This window comes from Eschrichtius robustus, chromosome 7 (assembly GCF_028021215.1).
Source record: "Eschrichtius robustus isolate mEscRob2 chromosome 7, mEscRob2.pri, whole genome shotgun sequence".
In the NCBI taxonomy this organism is placed as follows: domain Eukaryota; kingdom Metazoa; phylum Chordata; class Mammalia; order Artiodactyla; family Eschrichtiidae; genus Eschrichtius; species Eschrichtius robustus.
In genome coordinates this window covers 89,178,134-89,197,821 of record NC_090830.1, presented here as the reverse complement: position 1 = coordinate 89,197,821, position 19,688 = coordinate 89,178,134, and the positions used below count along the sequence as shown (strand labels likewise).

The window sequence follows — 19,688 nt, the reverse complement described above, 5'->3', positions numbered from 1 at the left end:
AGTTACTTTTTCTTTTTCACTTTTGAGTTCTTGGAATTCTGTCCTCAATGTTTGAAGTACAATTCCAGTCTTGGATTAATTACTAGCTTGGTTCAGGAATCTTCATTTGGCTTCTAGTCTGAACTATGCAAATACACAATCTGTGTGCAGAAGAAAGGACTAAAATTATACTTCAAAAGGGCTCAGTCACTTCCTGTCTTCTCTCTTTTCCCCCCAAAAAGAAACATCAGCCTCCTTGAATCCTTCGTTGCCAGCAGATGCCCTGGGCTCCCTACACGTTGATGGCGTGTGCATGCTTCTTGCACAAGGGTTTGTCCTTCTTGGAGTAGAATGGCTGCCCCTCCAGATTCACGTGGCAGACCTGGGACAGAGAACAGATAGACATGAGACAGCCCATGAGGCAGGGGGACACAAACAAAAGATTTCAGCCACCCCTTTAAGACAAAGTGCTGTCACAGGCAGACGGGAGAAAAGGCAACAGCCTGCTTCTCCCTACCACAAGTGCTTGATAGCTAAAGCAGTGTAGATGCGTTGAGCTATCTAAAAGTCAAGACTTCCAAAGAGGAACATGGAACAAACTCAAGTTAACTTAAATTAAATTAATGGAATACAGAACATATACACAATAAGGTGATCAACTGATGCTATCCAAAATTTATAAGGAACCAATACAAATTCATAAGTCAATATCCACAGAAGTGATTAATACCTAAGGAAATATAAAATGTCAGAAGAATGATCCTCACTAATAATTAAAGGAAAAATTAATTAAAACCTCCATGAGATATCACTAGACACCTGTTAATCTAGCAAAATAAATAAAACAAAAAGCCTCAATAGCTTGTCACCTTTAACCTTATATGACTGGAGCCAGAAAATGAAAAAAAAAAAGTAATCAGTCAAAAGTCAGCAATGCCAAAAGGGGATCAGGCCTACTTGTCACTGCTAGGGACACATGAATCAGCCCAGCCTTCTGCAGGGGATGTGGCAACACTGAAGAGAAGCCATGAAAATGTGTCTGCCCTGTACCCCAGTAACACCACTCTGGAGAATTTCATCTTGCAGCAACTATTGCACAGAACAGGAAAGCAACATATGCTCAACTACAAACTGAAAAACTACTAATATTTCTCTCAATGGGGAGATGATTAAGTTAATTTTTATGGTGTATTTTTCCAATGACAGGCCACCACGAAAAAATAAATCAAATATGGCAGGGACTTCCCTGGTGGTCCAGTGGTTAAGACTCCATGCCTCCACTGCAGGGGGCACAGGTTCGATCCCTGGTCAGGGAACTAAGATCCCTCATACCGAGAGGCCAAAATAAATAAATAAATAAATAAATAAATAAATAAATAAATAAATAAATAAATAAATAAATAAAATATGGCAAAGTGTATGCAGGAAAATACTGAGTGAAAAAAAAAGAGGCAAAATTATATATCCCCATGATGACAACATATGAGTGCAGTTTGAAGATGCTGATTAAACAAAAAGAAGGGAGATCAGTAATATTTGTTGAGACTACTGCGGGTCAAGTACGATGCCAGACACTCTGTATACATGGCCTCATTTTTTTTTTAAATCTTATTTTATTTTATTTTTGACTGTGTTGGGTCTTCGTTGCCGCGTGCGGGCTTTCTCCAGTTGCAGTGAGCAGAGGCTACTCTTCGTTGTGGTGCACGGGCTTCTCATTGCAGTGGCTTCTTTTTGTTGCAGAGCATGGGCTCTAGGTGCACAAGCTTCTGTAGTTGTAGCATGCGGGCTCAGCAGTTGTGGCAAGCGGGTTCTATAGCACAGGTTCAGTAGTTGTGGCACACAGGTCCAGTCACGCCACAGCATGTGGGATCTTCCCAGACCAGGGATCGAACCCGTGTCCCTTGCATTGGCAGGTGGATTATTAACCACTGCACCGCCAGGGAGGTCCCTACATGGTCTCATTTAATTCCCACAAAAACTTTATGGGATAGGTATGACTGTTCCCCATTTCACAATTGAAAGCTGAGGCTCAAAGAGCCCAAGTGTCTTGCTCAAGTCACAGACCTAGTAAGTTGTAGAACCTGGGCATCCATATTCAGGTCTGTGAGACTCCAGTTCTAAGCTCATTCTCCCCACACCTCATAGCAGAGAGGGGCTATGTTTACTTGAAATTGTTCTGGGTTTACAGACTTGTATAGAGGTAGTTCACTAAGCTTGCTGGACTACCAGTATGAGGTCTGGTCCTGGGTGGGCAATCTGCCAATTGCCAGTCAGCTGGGAAGTCACATAGGCTGGGGCAGGCCCTAGCCTCAGAGAGGGCACTGAAGATCCCTAATGGGGAGCAGAATTGGGGACCACATCCAGGACATTGACATGAGAAGAAGTGCAGGTGGAATTCCCAGGTACAGGTAGGCATGAGGATACAGAAATCACCCTTCCAAGATGAGCTTGGGTCACTGAGCATGTGTCCGCTCCAAGAAAGCTGGAAAGAAAAGTGGCATCATGGTTGTCCCAAGTGTGAGGTACTGATAGCCCAGTTGAGGATGTTATACCTGAGATCACACAGGGCTGCCAATGGGCTCTGGAAGCCAATGACCTGAGAAAGTGTCTCAAAACATCCCAGGTAGATGCAGTGATGTTGAGTGTAACCAGGCTCCTGTGGTGGCCTCAAGCTGTGGTGACAACTTGGAGACAAGTCTAAGATGGTGGCACCCAAGATCCAACTGGTGAGGATGGGTTTTGGGAGAGATAGAAAGGCAGCTCTGGAATGAGTTGGCAAGGAGCTGCTGGTCAACATCCAGGGCTCTGGCCAGGAGACCCTGCCTGGTCTGAGACAGTGCTGGTTGCTTGTGAAAACTCTGGACGAGTCAGGCTGGAGAGGGTGTTGGGAGACTGAAGACCAAGGAGTGAGGAAAGGCCAGAGCCTCAGAGGTGGCTCACTGATAAGATGAGACTGAGGGCAAGAACTGTCATAGAGAGGTCGTACTCAGTGCCTTGGGCCAGGAGCCTGCAGGTGGGATGCAAGGGGGCTCCGTGGTGGAGGAGGCCTCCAACCTACCCAGCACAGCGGCACAGCAGGGATGGTCCAACCCCCAGGCTCTGTGGTCAAGTGGCAGCAGGGCCTGGCTGGGAAGGAGCGGTGGCCATAGAGTGCTGACGACAGAGTGGAAGGCGATGAAACAGGCCAGCTGCAGAGGCCCCTCGACTGCCCACAAAAGTTACACCACAGCACATCCCTTCCTGGTACCCACACCAACTAGATACCAACTAGACTTAAGGGAGAAGAAGGGCCAGTAAGACATCTTTCCCCAACTAAGGTAGGACTCACATCCTTTCCATTAGAACTCAAGTGCCAAAGCCAGACAGGAGGTAAACCCTCACCCTGACCCACACTGTCCTTCTCAGCCTTCATTTTATATGCTTGGGGCTTTAGAGATGTTGTCTTGTTCTGTTCATTAATTGTTCATATATGTCAGCTTTGTTTTCCTTTCAAGATTCTAAATTCCTTGAAGGTAGAGACTTGTTCTGGGACACTTTTGTATTCCCAAAACTCAACTGAATTAGTCTGAAGTATGTGCTCCCCTGAGATCTAACTGATGGGAAAACAGCATGTCAGCTGGAAGAGCTAGTCCTGATCTTCCTTTCTTACTAGTTTTTTTTTTTTTTTAAGTTACAGGAAAATACATGCTCATTAAAAGTGATTTGGAAATACAAAGTGATGGAAAAAGGACCAAAGGAAAAAAAAACCCTGAAAGTTTTCCAATCAAAATGTTGCTTTCCAAAAATTAAACCATGTTCCACTTTGATATAGCTTCATGGGGCAGTGACTGCTACGCAGGGCTAGTTTGGGGGAAGGCGTAACAATTCTCTGTGCTGATTCTCCAGAGGACAGGATCTGACTGGTTTCTTTGGGCAGACCCTCTGGGCAGTGCTGTGGGTCTTTCACACCTGACTGGAACTTATCTGTAATCTCAGCCTGAACAACCCCAGGCTTTACCGCTTCTTCTTGTCTCTCTCTAGGACTTGTGCCATCATGACTCAGCCAAACATGGCAAGCTTGAGGGAGCAGACCCATGCTCACCTTTGTGTGATTCCCTCTCCATGTGACACAGAACTCTCATCAGCCTGCCTTTGGAGAACAGGCCTTCTACGCCTCTGTCTTCCCTGGACCTCCTCCAAGTCTCTTAGATCTTTCTAGAAGTTGGGTAACCAGATTTGCAGGCAGCATCTTAGGATCAGACAAGCCATGGCTTGAAGGTAAGGGTCAGAAAGCCCTGTACGGTGCCTCGCTGAGCTGTGGCTCTTCAGGGGACAGCCCCAAAGCCGGTATACTTATATTGTTGTCCCTTTTTGGAGGGGAGGTCCTGATATAGTTAAAGGACCCTAAAAGGCAATTAGAGAATCTGTTCAAAGGGCTGGAAAAAGTGTTATGGATTGAACTGTGCCGCCCTAAATTCACATGTTAAAGTCCCAACTCCGAGTACCTCCAGCCTATCCAGTACAGGGACATAGCAGTGACCTTATTTGGAAATAGGGTCTTTGCAGACTTAATTAAGACTGAGGTTAAGATGACGTCATATGGAGTACGGTGGGCCCTTGATCCAATATGACTAGTGTCCTTATAAGAAGGGAAGAGACACAGAGACAGATACCTGCACAGAGGAGACTGTCATGTGAAGACACAGACACACAGAGGGAAGGCAGCCTTGTGACAATGGAGGCAGAGATTGCAGTTATGCAGCTACAATTCAAGAAACACCAAGCATGGCTGGCAACCACCAGCAGCTAGGAGAGAGAGCAGGTCCCTGCTGACACCTTGAATTTGGACTTCTAGTCCCCAGAACTGTGAGAGAGTAAGCTTCTGTTGTTTAAGCTATTCATTTGTGGTACTTTGTTACGGCAGCCCTAGCAAACTAATATACGGAGTGAATACAATGCACCCCACAGATGGGAGGGGATATAGAAATGAAGTATAAAAGCTGAAGTGAATTGCAGTAAACTTTATGACTAGGGTTGTCCTATGTCATAAGACTATAATAATTGTTCAAGTTTAAACTATGTAGACCTTTCACACATTCCCAAAATTTACCTTGAGCAGCTTTGGTAAAAAAAAAAAATAGCAGTAGTAGTACATTGATTTTCCCAAATAAAGTTTAGTCAATTATAGACTCACATTACGGGGCTTTATCAGAGACGACTATTTTCTAACTCTAATGCAGACTCTAAATGTTGGCAGGCTCATTGCCCTGTCCCTTCCCCAACCCAAAGCCCTTGGAAGGAGAACGTCAATCTCACGGTAAAAATGACCTGGCGGTTCAGCAGAAATAAACTGCATATGGTTAATATTTAATCTAGGGCTTATCTCCTGGCAACTATATATCGAGAACAGGACCATTTAGGAAAATGAAATGATACTCAGTCCTGCTTTCTAAAGGTTCAGTCAAAAGAAAACTTATCTCAGCTTTTCATAGGATTAGTCAATAAGCTCCAATCTAGTGTTCGTGGTGAAAATTTGGGGGAAAACCCTGAATCACATCATCATATCTTAAACGACCTATAACCATGGGAAGCCACCTGCCCCTATTAAATCCCAACATCATTCACTCCTCCCACCTATTGAGAGCATTGCTGCTGAGGAAAGCTGCTAGTTTGCCAGATCCTAAGACACTCTTCTGTCCTTAATGAAGTGGAGAGTAACAAAGCCATATTGGTTAATAAATCATTATTAGTAATAAAACTTTGCTCAGCTGTGACACATCAAGGCATCATGGTATTTGCCGGCTTTTAAAAATGACAGAATATTAGAATGCCAGAGTTGAAAGGGATGTAAAGGGTTGGTCATCTGGCCCCACTTTGTCCCTCCTGCCTCTTTTCAGAAAGTCAGAACCCCAAGCAAATAACATACTGCGCAAATGAAGCAGGTGTCATGCCAGGTATGGCCCAGGGCTTCGATAAACTTGTCACCGGCCTCCACGGGGAAATCACAACCGTGACACTTGGTGCTGAACAGATTGATGTAGTCTGAAATGAAAGGCAGAGTAAGGACCAGGCATCCAGGCAGGCTGGGAGGAGTGTCCCAGCCACATCGACCCAATGCCAGAACAACCCCCCAAATCACTGGGCTGGGGGCAGTGGATGAAACCTAATTGGTTACTTGTCATCTTGCAGACAGAATACTCAGTTACATGATTGGTTTTTTCCTTTTCCAATAATTTGCACTGGTGTGGTGCAGATTCAGGCTTAGTCACCACACTGTGCTGGTTTGATCTGCAAACACTTTCTGGAACTGTCATTAACTTTCTGCAGGGTGATTTTCTCCTCTTCTCTGTCACCTCTTATGGTCCAAACAGACCAATCCCAAAAAAGAAAAAAAAAAAAAACCCTATTTCCCAGCAGCTCTGCTTATTTTGGAAGAGTGAGAGCCTTTAACATTTTTTAGAGTTATAGCATGTTCTTGGCTTGGTCATTCTTCTGTCATTGGGCATCTGGTTGATAATAAATTATCACTACTAGAAACAATACCTGAGCTACTTTGTTGGGACATGTTCCCCTCCCCCAGCCAAAGAGATAATAATACCAAATACTATTTACATAATGCTTTACAGTTTACCAAGCTTCCTCACAGAGATTGTATTATTTGCTAGTATCTCAATGTCAAGCTCTATGTATTAGTTTTCTTTGTACTCCCAGCACAGTGCCTGGCACACATGTCAGTACCCAACACATATGTCAAATGAATGAGTGAATGGATGAATCACTGAATCAATAAATTAATGAATAAACTTAATCTTGGTGAAATTGTTTTTGTTTTGTTTTGCGGATGAGGCTGGAAGAGGTGAAGGGCCTACCCAGAGCCACACAGGTGAGACAGCGGGCCAGGCCTGTGCTTCTCAGCCCCAGTTGTCCGGGCCTGGTAGTGGGCAGCACTCCCATTGCACTCACTGTAGAACTCTCCCAGATTCTTCTAGAAGAATCTTGATGCCTTTTACAAAGCCTTCATTACCCTAGAAGTGTACTTGTCTCTCCACAGCTCTGCCACAGTTGGCTTTTTCTTACAGAGGTTTTCTGCTCAGATCTCCTTGTGGACAGTATGCCTAGTCACTGTCTCAGACCACCTGCTGAGAGTCAACGTGCAGTGGGGGCTATGAACTTAGGTTCTGAAGAAAGAAAGACCTGGGCTCAAATCCCATCTCTATCCAGGAATTGTTAAAATCTGGGACAAGTCACCTAACTTCTCAGTGCCTCAACTTTCTCATCTATATAATGGGAATAACTATACTACCTAACTCATGGGGCTGTTATTCAGTTATCTATTTGCCATGGAGCTTTTTAGATAAGTTATATCTCTTGCATATTTTTTCCAATGTATGGTTTCCCCTTTGGGGTTTAATTATAGTTTGTCGTGCAAATGCTCTTATATACATCACAGTCCATCAATCTTGTTTCTGACAAAATACTTCATTTCTTCAGTGGGTAAAAATCTATTGCCTCACCAGAGCTAGGAAAACATCATTCTGCTTCCTTTAGAGAATTATGGCAGGTTTATGGTTCACTCTGTGCTCTGTAGGAACTTACTAGTGTGGGGTGAGAAGCAGGGCTATAGGCTAACCCATCTCCACTCGAGGGCAAGCCCTGCACCCCACTTCTGAATTCTCTCTCATTCTGCCCAGTTGGTCTCCAGATGCCCTGGATTCTCTCCTCCATCTTCATGCCACTGTATGAACTGGGTCCTGGGCTTGGAAAACCCTTCCCACTTCGTCTACCTGGATCTCTGCAATCCTTTGGGCTGCCGTCCTTCTGGGAAGACCGCATCCCCATCCCACCCAAGAGAGATGAGACAGCATTCTTGAGGGCTTTTCCTGGGCTTCTCTCCCTCCCCATTCATTCATTCATTCATCCATCTATCTATTCATTATCTCTTAACTGTCCATTTATGTGCCAGCATATCAGACATTGATGGGTCTGCTTGAGGTTTTTCAGGGCAGAGTCCTCTGCTCTATGCTTAGCGCCCTTCACAGGAACTGGCACACATTTGATGGATAAATGATGAGTGAACAAACAAAGATATGTTTCAAAAAATCTTGTTAAATAGTGATTCCTTCTCCTGTTGTGCAGCCTATGTTTTTTCACAGATTAAGCTCTTTCAATGGCTCAAATTTATTTCTGGAACGTCTAGTCCTGCCTACTGATTAATTTTTTTGTTTTAAACTTGATTTTGTACTATCTGGAAAATTGCCACTTTGTTTCAGAATTTGGTATCACAGGTGTGACCCTAGTACATTTTAAAAAAATTAATTAAATTAATTTATTTATTGGCCGCACCCCACGGCCTGTGGGATCTTAGTTCCCCAACCAGGGATTGAAGCCACGCCCCCTGCATTGGAAGCGCAGAGTCTTAACCACTGGACTGCCAGGGAAGTCCCCTAATACATTTTTTTAAAAAGCTGGTATTTTCCTCATTTATTCTACAAAAGGGGAATATAATTGGTATTAAATAAAGTTAGTGCATGGGCCTTTCCAGGAAAATAATCTAGTTTCCCATTTATGTATTCCTTCCTTTATTTCTCCTATTAGGTCTTTATAATTTTCTTTGGGACTGGAGGGAGAGGGGAAAAGGGGAGTTGTTTAATTGGTATAGAGCTTCATATTTGCAAGATGAAAAAATTCTGGAGATCTGTTTCAGATCAATCAACAGTGTGAATATACTTAACATTACTGTACTGTACACTTAAAAATGGTTAGGATGGATACATGTATATGTATGGCTGAGTCCCTTTGCTGTGCACCTGAAACTATCACAACATTGTTAATCGGCGATACTCCAATATAAAATAAAAAGTGAAAAGCCAAAAAAAAAAAAAAACGGTTAGGATGGTAAATTTTATATGTGTATTTTTCCCCCCACGATAATTAAAAAAAAATGACAAGGTCAGAACCAAACACAGTGTCCCATGGTACGGGGACAGGCTGACTCTGATATTTTATCTCTAGGGCAGGTTAACCAACAGGCTTGACTTTACCTCACTATTGGCTCATCTAGCTCTCCTTTCTTTACTTTGTTTGTAAGAATATCACCCTTTATCACATTCAACAAGCATATTAAATTTCTAATGCTCTTTCTAAAGTAAAAATTAAATTGTGTTATTTCTTTACTTAAAACATCACAGTGACTCCCATTGCCTAAAGGAAGTGGTTTCAAACTGTGCTCCTTGGAGAGCTGTGGGTCTCCCAGAGCCATTACAGAGCTGTGCACCCATTATCTCAGTTAATCCTCACAACAGCCTCTGAGAGTTAAGTGAAGAAGGAGAGACTCAGAAAGGGCAAGCATCTTGTCCATGCTCACACAGCCTGGAAGTGGCCCCTGCAGGCCTTCAGTCAGGGTCTCTCAGTGTGCCTAAGGCTGAGGCTAAACCTGCTTCCTTGCTGTCTTTTCTTAACAGTAGATCATCCCTTTCCTGGGTCTTCTTAATCAGAACATCATTTTTGAAAATCTTTTGGTGGGGGGGTTGCTAGGGAGAGGAGCACTGGTAATAGTGTTAATCTATCATTCTTTCACAAGCCTCATGTATAAATTGTGGCTTATCGCACATTATGAAAGTTATAATGCTTTTAGGTGACTAATAATAGCAATTTGTATTGGTACCACAGCACTTTTATTAATTACCGATCATCACCATTTCCTCCTAAGAAGGGAAAAGACAGGTGTTATCTTCTCCCTTTTACCGATATGGACTCTGAGGCCAGAATGACTGAGTGACTTACTTAAAGTCATTCAGTGAGCCTCAGAGCTGGAAAGAGAATTCACCAGTACCTCAGAACCCAAGAAGTTTCTTTTATAATTTATTGTCAGGGGAAAAAAAGTTTTACGTTTTCCTTTTCCCCTTGAAGAACTGGAATGTTTTCTCCTTTCTGGTTTTAAAGTAAACTAACTTACTGTGTTTCTCTTTTTGCTCTCACATTTGCTACCCAGTCAGTGCAGCTCTGTTATTCTTCATAATCAGCATGTTTCCTTTTCCCTCTTCTACTTGGTGCTGATTTGCTAGTTCTATTGTCTTAACTTTCATGTTTTTGTTACCTTTGTTGGAACCTGCCTCAAATCCTTATCTGAAAGAGGCAGGCTATGAATAAACGAGCGTGTGAATGTGTGAGTGACTGAATGGCTAGTTAGCCAGGATGCCCAACTCTAACAGATGGCTTTGTCTTCAGAATTTACCATAATTGACTCCAAGTTATAAGATAACACGTAGTGTATGGGGAGAACAGAGAAACTCCGAATTCAGACAGGGAGTTGGCTGGACTCTGAAGGAACATCAAAGTCTGGTAAACATCACAGGAGCTGGGAGGGGACCTGCATGTACTTGACGAGTTCCGAAGTTTCTTTGGTTTAATCCTCACCACAACTCTGGGAGGCAGATGTTGATCTCCCCCTTTTACAGATGGGGAGAGTGAGGCTCAGAGAAGTTTAGTAACTCAATCAGGGTTACAAAGCCAGCCTGAAACAGAGCCTGGAACAGAACCTAGGACAAAGGCCAGAGCCAAAGCTTTTTCAGACTAGACCTTGTGGTCTTCAAATCAAAATCATCTGAAAGGTTTCCCAAGCGGTCACAAGATGCCGACTTGTGGTCCACATATTTGGTGCAGGGAAAACAGCACAGATTGAATGTGTGTGAAAGGGAACTCCTACCCCTTTCTCCCAGACTGTGGGGCCTCCCCACAGCACAGAGGTCCTACCTTTCTCACAGTAGGGCTCCCCATCTTCCATGTGGAAGAGGCTGTTCCCGAAGGGCTTCTTGCAGGCTGCACAGACAAAGCAGGTGGTGTGCCACGTCTGTCTCAAGGCATGCATCACTTCCTGGGGAAAAGAGCCTCAGCTCAGGACAGAAAGGTCCAGGAAGGAGAAGAAGGCAGGCTTAACTTCCACACCAGCCCCGGTCACTGCCGGAGCATCCCATCAGGGAGCAGGGCAGGAGAGCCCAGGAAGCGGGCCTCGGACACACCGAGGAAGGCTAGGGGCGGCAGAGGAGAGGCTCCTACTCATGCAGCACTTGCTGGGTGCCAGGTTCTGTGTGCGCTTCCATAAGCTGTGATGCTTCACCCTCCCACCCAACCTGGGAGGGAAGTACTACGTGTTACCGCCATTTTACCAAAGGGGCATAGAGGGTCAAAGCCACATGCAGGTGCACGGTGAGGTCAGGCTATGAAGCAGTAACTTGCTTTGCAGAAGCTCTGCCACCACTTCAAGCTGTGTGGCCAGGGATGTGGCCCACGGATCTCTCGCTTCAAGTTCATTTACTCCCTAGTTCACTGGTGGCAAACCAACTCCCTTCTAGGATAGAAATGGAGTTGTTCTTGCTCTGTTAGCACAGCAACTTCTTAGCTTCCAAATAGGACCCCACAACCTTGCGGAGGAGGAAAGATTGGTTGGAAAAGAGACAAGGGTCAGAGGAGAGGAATGCGGCCCACTTACCCCCATGATTTTGGTGTTGCACTTGGCACAGACTGGAGCAAAGAACTGCTCGTAACACCGCTCACAGTAAACGTTGTTCTGCTCCTCCACAAAGCACACATCTGCCAGGGAGGTCTTGCAGTAGGCACAGTTGAACTCTTCTGGGTGCCAGGAGCGGCCCATGGCTACCAGAAAGGGGCCCCTGGGGAAGCAGAGAATAGTACCTCCTCTAAGGCAGCCCCCAAAGCTTAAGACCAGATATTTCAAAACGCTCAACAATATTCACACTTTGATCCTATAACGCTGACTTCTGTGACTGTGCTGATGAAATAACGGGAAATTCAGATAAAGCTCCATGCAAAAAGATGTTGTTTCATCACTTGCAACAAACAGAGATGGGGAAGCAACTCGAACATCCACTAGCAGGGGACTGGGTAGGTATATTATGGAGTATCCATTAGGTTGACTACTGATAATTGTAGTAAGAAGAGCAATGATGATGGTGCTAATGGCTAGCATTTATTAAGTGCTTACTCTGTGCCAGGTACCATTCAAGAAGAAATTTGCATTTATTAACGTGTTTAATTCTCACAACAATCCTATGAAGCAGGTACTATTATGATACCCATTTTCAGATAAGGAAACTGAGGTACAGGGATGTTAAGTAAGTTGTTCAAGGCTATAGGGCTAGTATGGTAGACCCAGGACACAAACCTGGCTCCAGATTAGTAGTCAGACAGTGGGCCTGAAGAAACGCTTTATGTTTTAATTTTTACTTTTCTGAATTTTCTAATTCTTCTCTAATGAGTATACTTTTTCTAATGATACTTTATTTTAAAATAAAAGTGTATTTTTCATATACACAAGCTCACCCCCCACACACATATGCACATACTATAAACATATTATATTCAAACAAGTACCACCCATGATCCTTGGCCTCTAAGCATGAAATGACTTGTTTTCCTTTAGTGTGGCAGATGCCCACCAAAGCCCTGAGCAGCACGGGCTTGTCTGTGGACAGACCCAGGAGCACCTCGAAAGGAAGGAAAGCTGGGTCAAAACTAGCACTGTCAGCCAGCTTGCAACAGGGCCAATAAATCTACCATCCAGACCTGCAATTCCCAGAACCCAGCCTTAGCCCACGGGGGTGGTGCTGGCACAGGCACCATGCTGGGAGCTTCACCCACTCACCTCGTGGAATCCTCCCAACTCCCCAGAGAAGTGGGTATCACACAGGTATGGAAGCTAAAGCTCAGAGAGGGTCAGACCAGATGGCAAGCCAGAGGGACCTGAGGCTGTCCTGCATGCAGTCTTCTCCCTACACCTGCCCTCCCGTCCCCCTCTCGTCCCAGCACCCCAGCACAGGGGCACAGCTGGCCCTTACCGGATGATGTTGTTGCAGTGGCCACAGAGCGGAGTCCGGCTGCTGGCTGGGAAGCGCTCGGCCCTCTGGACAGTACCCCTGGCAAGGGGGGACACCTGGGGAGCCGGTGGCAGGTTGTACGCAGGGGCCCCTCGGGGCAGGCCTTGCTTGCTGACAGTGGTGGTGCTCTTGCCAGGGGCAAACTTCTGAGAGAAGCTGTCGTCTGTCACCCATGGGGGACGGCTGGCAGACTCTGCAGGGCCCCCGCTGTAGGGTGCAGGATTATAGCTTGGGGCTGGCGAGGGGGTATAGGCTGGTGCTGGGGAGGGGGAGTAGGCGGGGGCAGGGGAAGGGCTGTAGGTGGGGGCAGGGGAGGGGGTGTAGGGGGTTGGACTGTAATTGGCCCCTGGGGATGGGCTGTAGGTAGATGCAGGCACTGCAAGCCAAAAATACCCAAAGAAAAATGTGTCAGGAATTCATTCTCCCAGCTTCCCCTGCCCCCAGCCAGAGAATTGGAAAAGACATCTTTAATATTAGAGCAGCACAATTCCAGTTTTTACAGGAGACACGTCCCTGAACTTCTTGATGGCCTCGATTTGAAGTTGCAGCAGAGAGCCAAGGGAGATAAAGAGCCCTCAGAGCAGAGCCCTCGGGAGCTTGGACAGGGCTGGGAAGGGACAGGGCTATAAATATCTGCAGCTGTGCGGGGTGCGGCTCTGCCAGGCCTTGGCTGCCAGAGGCCTGCAGGAGACAGGGACGGGGGCAGGGGTGGCCGGCCAGGCTCATATCTGGATCCCCTGGGCCAGGAAGAGGGTGGGAGTGGGTCAGCTTGGCCTTAACTGGAAGATGCCTTTGTTTGCACTCTGACCAGTGATTTGACATCTGAAATGCCTCAATCACAAGCGTTTGCTGAACCTGGACCTAGTCCAGCCTTTGGGACAAAGCAGATGACGGGACAGTTAGGTTTTCAGGTTCAGGTTTCAGGTTTAGCTACAATCATTTTCTTGAAAAACAGCTTGGCTTGATTTGTACTGGGGGGAACTTCCATTTTGGTTTGATTTGGGTGGTGGGTCTTGAAGGCAGCATTCGGAGGGAAGCTGGGCAGAGATGCTGGGGTGACAGAGCCTAGGTGTAGCTGCTCCCTCAGCCTGTGGCTGCCTCTGGGGGACACATGCTCCCCCTCATCACTTTGGTGGAAACTGAGAGTATGTCTGAGTAACTGCGTGGAGGTTACCAAGGAAGCCAGAGTGCAGGATGAGAATGCACTGCCCCGCTTCTAGAACCCCCTCCTCCAGCCCACTGAGAGCTGAAAACTCTTTTAGGGCGGCAACACAAAGGAGCATAGCAGCTGCTCACCCAAAGCCCTCTGAGGCCTGGGCCCTCAAAACCCAGGTTTCTAAGTTTTGCTGCCTCCCATTGCAAAGCCAGCCGGGGCAGACCCAGCTGTGTCCGGCACACATGGTCTCACCAGCTTCCCCTCCTAGGGAGGGAGGTTCCAGAAGCCTCACCTCAGCTTACAGTCTGTTCCTCTGGAAAGAGGTCTCATTCCCCCTACCCCAGGAAGTGTGTTGGGGCAGCCTCCCTCCCCATTCCTGAGTCTGGCCTGGTGAATGGACTGTGCTGATAGATGCTGAGGCAGCCCCCATCAGGCTCCAGCCTGGAAAGGAAGGACATTCTCAGGGCTAAAGTTCCCGGTTTCTCCCCACCTGGTTCCCCTAGATTACCTTAGGTGGCCTGTGGCCTGCTGCTCCAACCCCATACCTTCTACTCCCAGGTGATTGGCCCTTCAGAGGTGGGTGACATGGAAACCCCTGTGTTGGGAATGGATAGGGACCAGGCCTGTGTTATTGAAAGCAGAAGGGGTAAAACCCTCTCCAGCCCTGCCCTAGAGCCATCCTGGGAGTGACGCTGGCTTCCAAAGGTAAAACTTTCTCCATAAGGAAATCTTCTTCCCACTTACTAAGAGGGTAGGCTAGGCACATAACAGGTCATCTGGGTTAATCCCTTTTACCGTTGAGGTCACTGAGGCTCAGACAGAGCTAGTAAGCGGCAGAGTGAATTTCCAAAACCATTCTTTCTATCACCCCAAGCTGCCTCTGTAAAAAACATGAGTCCAAGTTCCAGAAGATCTGGGTGCACCATGTTATGGAGGAGTACCTATCAACCTGGAGGAGGCTGCATGGTCTGGCATGTAGCACAGTCATCAAGAGCCCTGGGTTCAGGTCCCAGCTCTACAACATCCTGGCTGTGTGTCCTTGGGCAAGTTCCTTAACGTCTCTAGGCCCAAATTTCCTCGTCTAAAAATGGCTATAATAATTCTCAGTATCTCACAGGGTTGTTATGAGGATGATGGGAGAGAAGAACTCTAAAGGCTTAGCCTCGTACCTGGCACTGTGTATGTGTCATTAAATGTTAGTGAAGATGGTGAGGAGAGTGACTCCTGGGTCTCATGGTCCAGATGAACTGTCCGCTCATCTCACAGCTTGATGGTCACCTGAGGGATCCCACCCCAGGGAGACTGTGGGATGTAGGCGGTGGGAGATGTGACACCCCTGAAGTCAGTAACCTGGGACTGAGTCTAATCACCAGTGGTGGTAGGTATGACATCCCTGCCTGCCTCACAGGGTGGGGACCTACTGGAGTGACATGTTGCATGCACTAGTAAACCTGTGAAGCCCATACTTGAGGTGTTGTCTCCCTCCCTAACAAGCTTGCATAGCTCCCAAGTGCCTGGAACAGAGGGTCTCAAAATGCTAGAGCAGCTTCAGCCCTCTCTGAATAATGGGGTTCTGTGCAAGATCTTATTTCCTTTTTTTTTTTTTTTGTAAAGTGGGGGGATCTCTGATTAAGAATGAAAGCCCTAATCCTGTGTTATCCAATACATAGCCCTATGTGGCCATTAAGCACTTGAAATGTGGCTAGTCCAAATTGAAACACGCTATAAATATAAAATACACACCAATTCTTAAAGACGTAGTACAAGAAAAGAAAGTAAAATATCTCACTAATAATCTTATATTGCTTGTTCATTGAAATGATATTTTGAATATACTGAGTTAAATAAAATATATTAAAATTAATTTCACCTGCTTCCTTTTACTTTTTAAAAACTGTGGCTACTAGAAAATGTATTGTTATTAGACAGTGCTGTCCTAATCAGAACAACGGTTACCAAGTACTGACTGCTTCCACATGCCAGGGCCTTTATGTGCACTATTTCATGTAATACTCGCTGCAATCCAATGAGGCAGATAATATTTTCAAGTCCATTTTACAGAAGAGGAGTTGAGGCTTGGAGAATTTAAGAAACGCCGAGCTGAAACTCGCACTCAGGCAGCAGGTCTCAACTCCAGAATCCCTGCTTAACCACTCCCTAGGCAGCAAAACAAGCTTTAGCACACCCTTTCCAAATCGGGCCCTTGCCCACTTCCAGCTTCCCTCCAGCAATACTAACCCTATTCCCTTTGCCTGGCAGCCATTCTCTTCCCTCCTCGGAAGGCCTTCCAGACTCCATGATCCACCCCCCTTTTCTAAATCCCCACAACACGAAGTTCTCAGCAGGTCAGAGGCACCCGGCATCTGGGCCCGGGTGGGCTGCTTCCTTGCTCAAGACTACACCCTTCCAGAGCTAGGGCCCTTCCCTTCTTCGAGGCACAGGCCGGCAGCTTCCCTCAGCCATCAGGTCCCCGGTGGGGATCGGGGCGCGGGGAGCAGCTGCTTCCCAGTTCCCTTCCCTCTGCGCCCTTCAGCCTGGCTGGCCCCACCATCCCCGACGTGCCAGGAGAGAGACTTGATATCCCATCTGCGAGCCCTGGGCTGTTGCTATTTCTGCTTGACGGAATAAAGCCCGTCCAAATTAGAAGGTGATATTTCATCTCTAATTGGCAAGTTCAAAAGGCCCCTATCGCACTCGTTGGCTCGGGAATGTGTAATTAAACAAGGTGATTTCTGACTCACTCCAGGTCGGGCCTGGCTCCCCCGACTCCCGCGAGTCGGGGTGGGAGTGGGGGCCCTCTGCCCACGGCCCTCTCCCGGGCCCCAGGTGCTCCGGGGAGCGGCTGCCCACCCTCGGCGCAGGCGATAAGATCTGGGCTGAGAAAGCCACCCTGGACCCGGAGGAGCCCTCGCGGGGAGCTGCAGCTCGGACGGCACGCGGGCTCCCCGCTCTCCCCGGGGCCGGGGTCGGCGGAGGAGAGGAGGGGAGGGGCCCGGGTCCACGATCCTCGTTTCTCCCAAGACCACCTGCCAGCCTCCCTGGGACCCCACCCTCAGGAGAGGGGGCAGAGGCAGGCCGGCACAGGCGCGTGCCGCCCAGCTGCCTCCTTCCCTCCGGTCAGGAATGAGTTAACGTCTGCAAGGCCGGGGAACTCAGCGGAGGCCCGCAGCTCCGGGGCTCCTGCAAGTCTCGCCCCGCCCCGGGCTCCAGTGCCGGAAGGAGGAGGAGACAGGCGCCAGCGGGGGCCCGGCGGTGCGCGCCCCCGGAGCCGTGCCGCCCCCTGGCGGGCCTGCAGAGGAGAGCCGGCGGCCCGGGCCGGGGCGCCGAAACCCGGGGCCCGCCCCGGAAGATGCCCAGAAGGACCTGCCTGGGAGCGGAGCCCGCACCCGGGCGGAAATACTCTCCCTGCGCCCCCTCCATCCGCCGCTGCTCCTCCAAACTCCTTATCACCCTCCCTCCTGTGCCCCCCATCTCCGCAGAGCAGCTTCTTCCTCTACCTCCATCCGAGATTTTTCACCACAGCAGCCCGCTGCAAATTGCTTCCTAATACTGTGGACTTTTAACCTCAGAACTTTGTGTTCTTGCCTCTTAAGAGACAGAGAAGGGCACCTCCTGTGTGCCAAGCACTGTGCTGGGTGCTTCATTTCATCCCCAGAGCACCAGGTGTACATAATATGCCTATTTTTAAAACGAGGAAATACAGGCCTGGGAGATGAAGTACTTTGCCTTAGATACCAAAGCGGAGCCTGGCACCAGAGTCTGATGCTAAAGCCACGACTACACACTCAGCACTAATGTCAGAGTATATTTTATAAAACAGAGGGCTGACTGTGGCTCCTCTGCCCTGCACATCAAGTCAACTCCCCCAAGCAAGGTGCTTCCTGCCTCAGTCCCTGTCTTATCTTCCCTTAAGTTCACTGAGCAGGGGCATGCAGGGGAAGGAGGGGTCTAAGCCAGCCCGAGAACCGCCCTGGAGCTCTGGGGAGAGGCCCAACTTTGCCTAGGAAAAGGGAAGACACAGGCTGAGCCCTCGTCCCCGCAGTGATGAGAATGGGGACCAGAGTGATGGAACAGACAGCCAGTGAGGCCAGCCACCGGGAGACCCTGTGTGGGCCACTCTCCTGCCTGTCACATGTGCTCTCCATGCCTCTAATTAGCCTGTCCCAGCTGAAGAAACCAAAGACCAGATAGGTGAGCAGTTTGCCCAGCATCACATTATGCAGTAGGTCTGTTCAAAGCCCGTGGCATTTTTGTTACAGCTGCCTATCCTCTGCCTTGAGCCAGATCCAGACTCCTGGAGGAACAAGCCCCTCCCCTCTAAACCCTCTCTTCCTTACCTGGAGCCTGGAAATCCCCAGGCAGGAATGTCCTCTTCCCGAGAGCTGGGAGGCTCCATCCCTGCCTGGCACTGGCCACCTGTCTCCCCAGCGCCAGAGGCAGCTTCCATAGGATTCTGGCCCACAGTTGGAGGAAGGAAGGCTGAAACCTCATTAGCAGCACCTCTATAACCACCATCCTTCAGGGGGATGGGGCTTTGGAGCTGACCCCTGGAGCCCACGCAGCCTAGACAGCCTCCCTTCCCACTCTGCCTCTCACCTGGCTGGTAGACAGAAGGCCGGATGCTGGCAGTGGTGACGACCCGGGGCTTGGGTGCAGGGGCAGCTGGGGCCTCGCTGTATGTATGGGCGGCAGGTGCTGGAGAGGTGGCCACAGCGGGACTGTAGGCAGAGGCCTGGGGCCTGGAACCAAGGGGGGAAGAGTTAACAGCCAGAAGGACAGCCCCACCCGGGCCCTGGGGCCTGGAGCCACAGCAGGCTGGCTCCCAGATCTTTAAGGAGCCTCTCAGGAGGAAACCTGACAAAGATGTCCCTGGGGAGCTGCCAGAGGCTGTGAAGGAAAGACCATGGAGGTCTCAGGGGGAGGAAGCTGCTCCTTGGGTGCTGAGTCTTGGTGAGTCTGGTCAGAGCAGCAGAGACACCTTGAGAAATACAGCCCATTGCTGGTGCCACCGCCTTAGGAGAGAGGGAGGAGAGGCACCAGCCAGACAGGAGGAGCAGTGAAAACACTTCAACCCCTGGGTAGAGACTGTGGAATGGTGGGGGGGGAGGCTGGGGCAGGGAAGGGGGCAGAGGACGGAGAGAGGGGAGATGGAGATGTTCAGAGCTACCCTACTCTCTCCACCTCCCGACCTTTTGGGGGCACCTCATAGCCTCAGACCACCTGGCCTCCTCCCCCTCCCCCTTTCTATTGTTGCTGGAGGGAGCAGCAAAGTCTCAGGTTTCTGGGCAAGAGTGCTCCGGGGAGGTCTCATGGGAGGCCAGGAGACCCCCCCCCCCCCCCACATACATAGAGGCTCCTCTTCCATACAGGATTCCTGTTGCCCTCCTCCCAGTGGAATAGCTGCCAAGAAGCCTAAGCAGCCTTTTCCCACTTGTGACCCAGGGACCATGGGACCAAAGAGATGGAAAAACAAAAAAGTTCCAGTTCATTGCCCTCAGGAAATGCTGTGCTTGGCCTCTCCTCTTAGAGAACTAAAGGCTCCAAGAACTCCTATAGCTAAGCAGTCTGTTTAACTTTGTCTGATCCAGTGTTTCCCAATTCCATTAGTCAGTGAATCCCCCCCTTTTTTTTTTTCATTTAAAACTAATGAAACCTTATAGAACATGTCCCTGGTCTCTCCC

At 48.5% G+C, this 19,688-nt stretch overlaps 1 protein-coding gene across 5 annotated transcripts in view; it reads right to left on the bottom strand.

Annotated features, from left to right (window-relative positions):
• Positions 1-271: 271 nt before the first annotated feature.
• The window catches only part of LDB3 (LIM domain binding 3), a 56,851-nt gene continuing 37,434 nt past the window's right edge, over positions 272-19,688 (bottom strand). For all 5 annotated transcript variants that reach the window (XM_068548908.1, XM_068548909.1, XM_068548911.1 and 2 more), the window contains 6 exons: positions 18,604-18,746; positions 12,813-13,227; positions 11,447-11,627; positions 10,711-10,831; positions 5,885-6,000; positions 272-361 (listed from right to left, as the gene is read on the bottom strand). In XM_068548908.1, coding sequence (XP_068405009.1) covers positions 272-361; positions 5,885-6,000; positions 10,711-10,831; positions 11,447-11,627; positions 12,813-13,227; positions 18,604-18,746 — 1,066 coding nt within the window. The remainder of the gene's footprint in view (positions 362-5,884; positions 6,001-10,710; positions 10,832-11,446; positions 11,628-12,812; positions 13,228-18,603; positions 18,747-19,688) is intronic.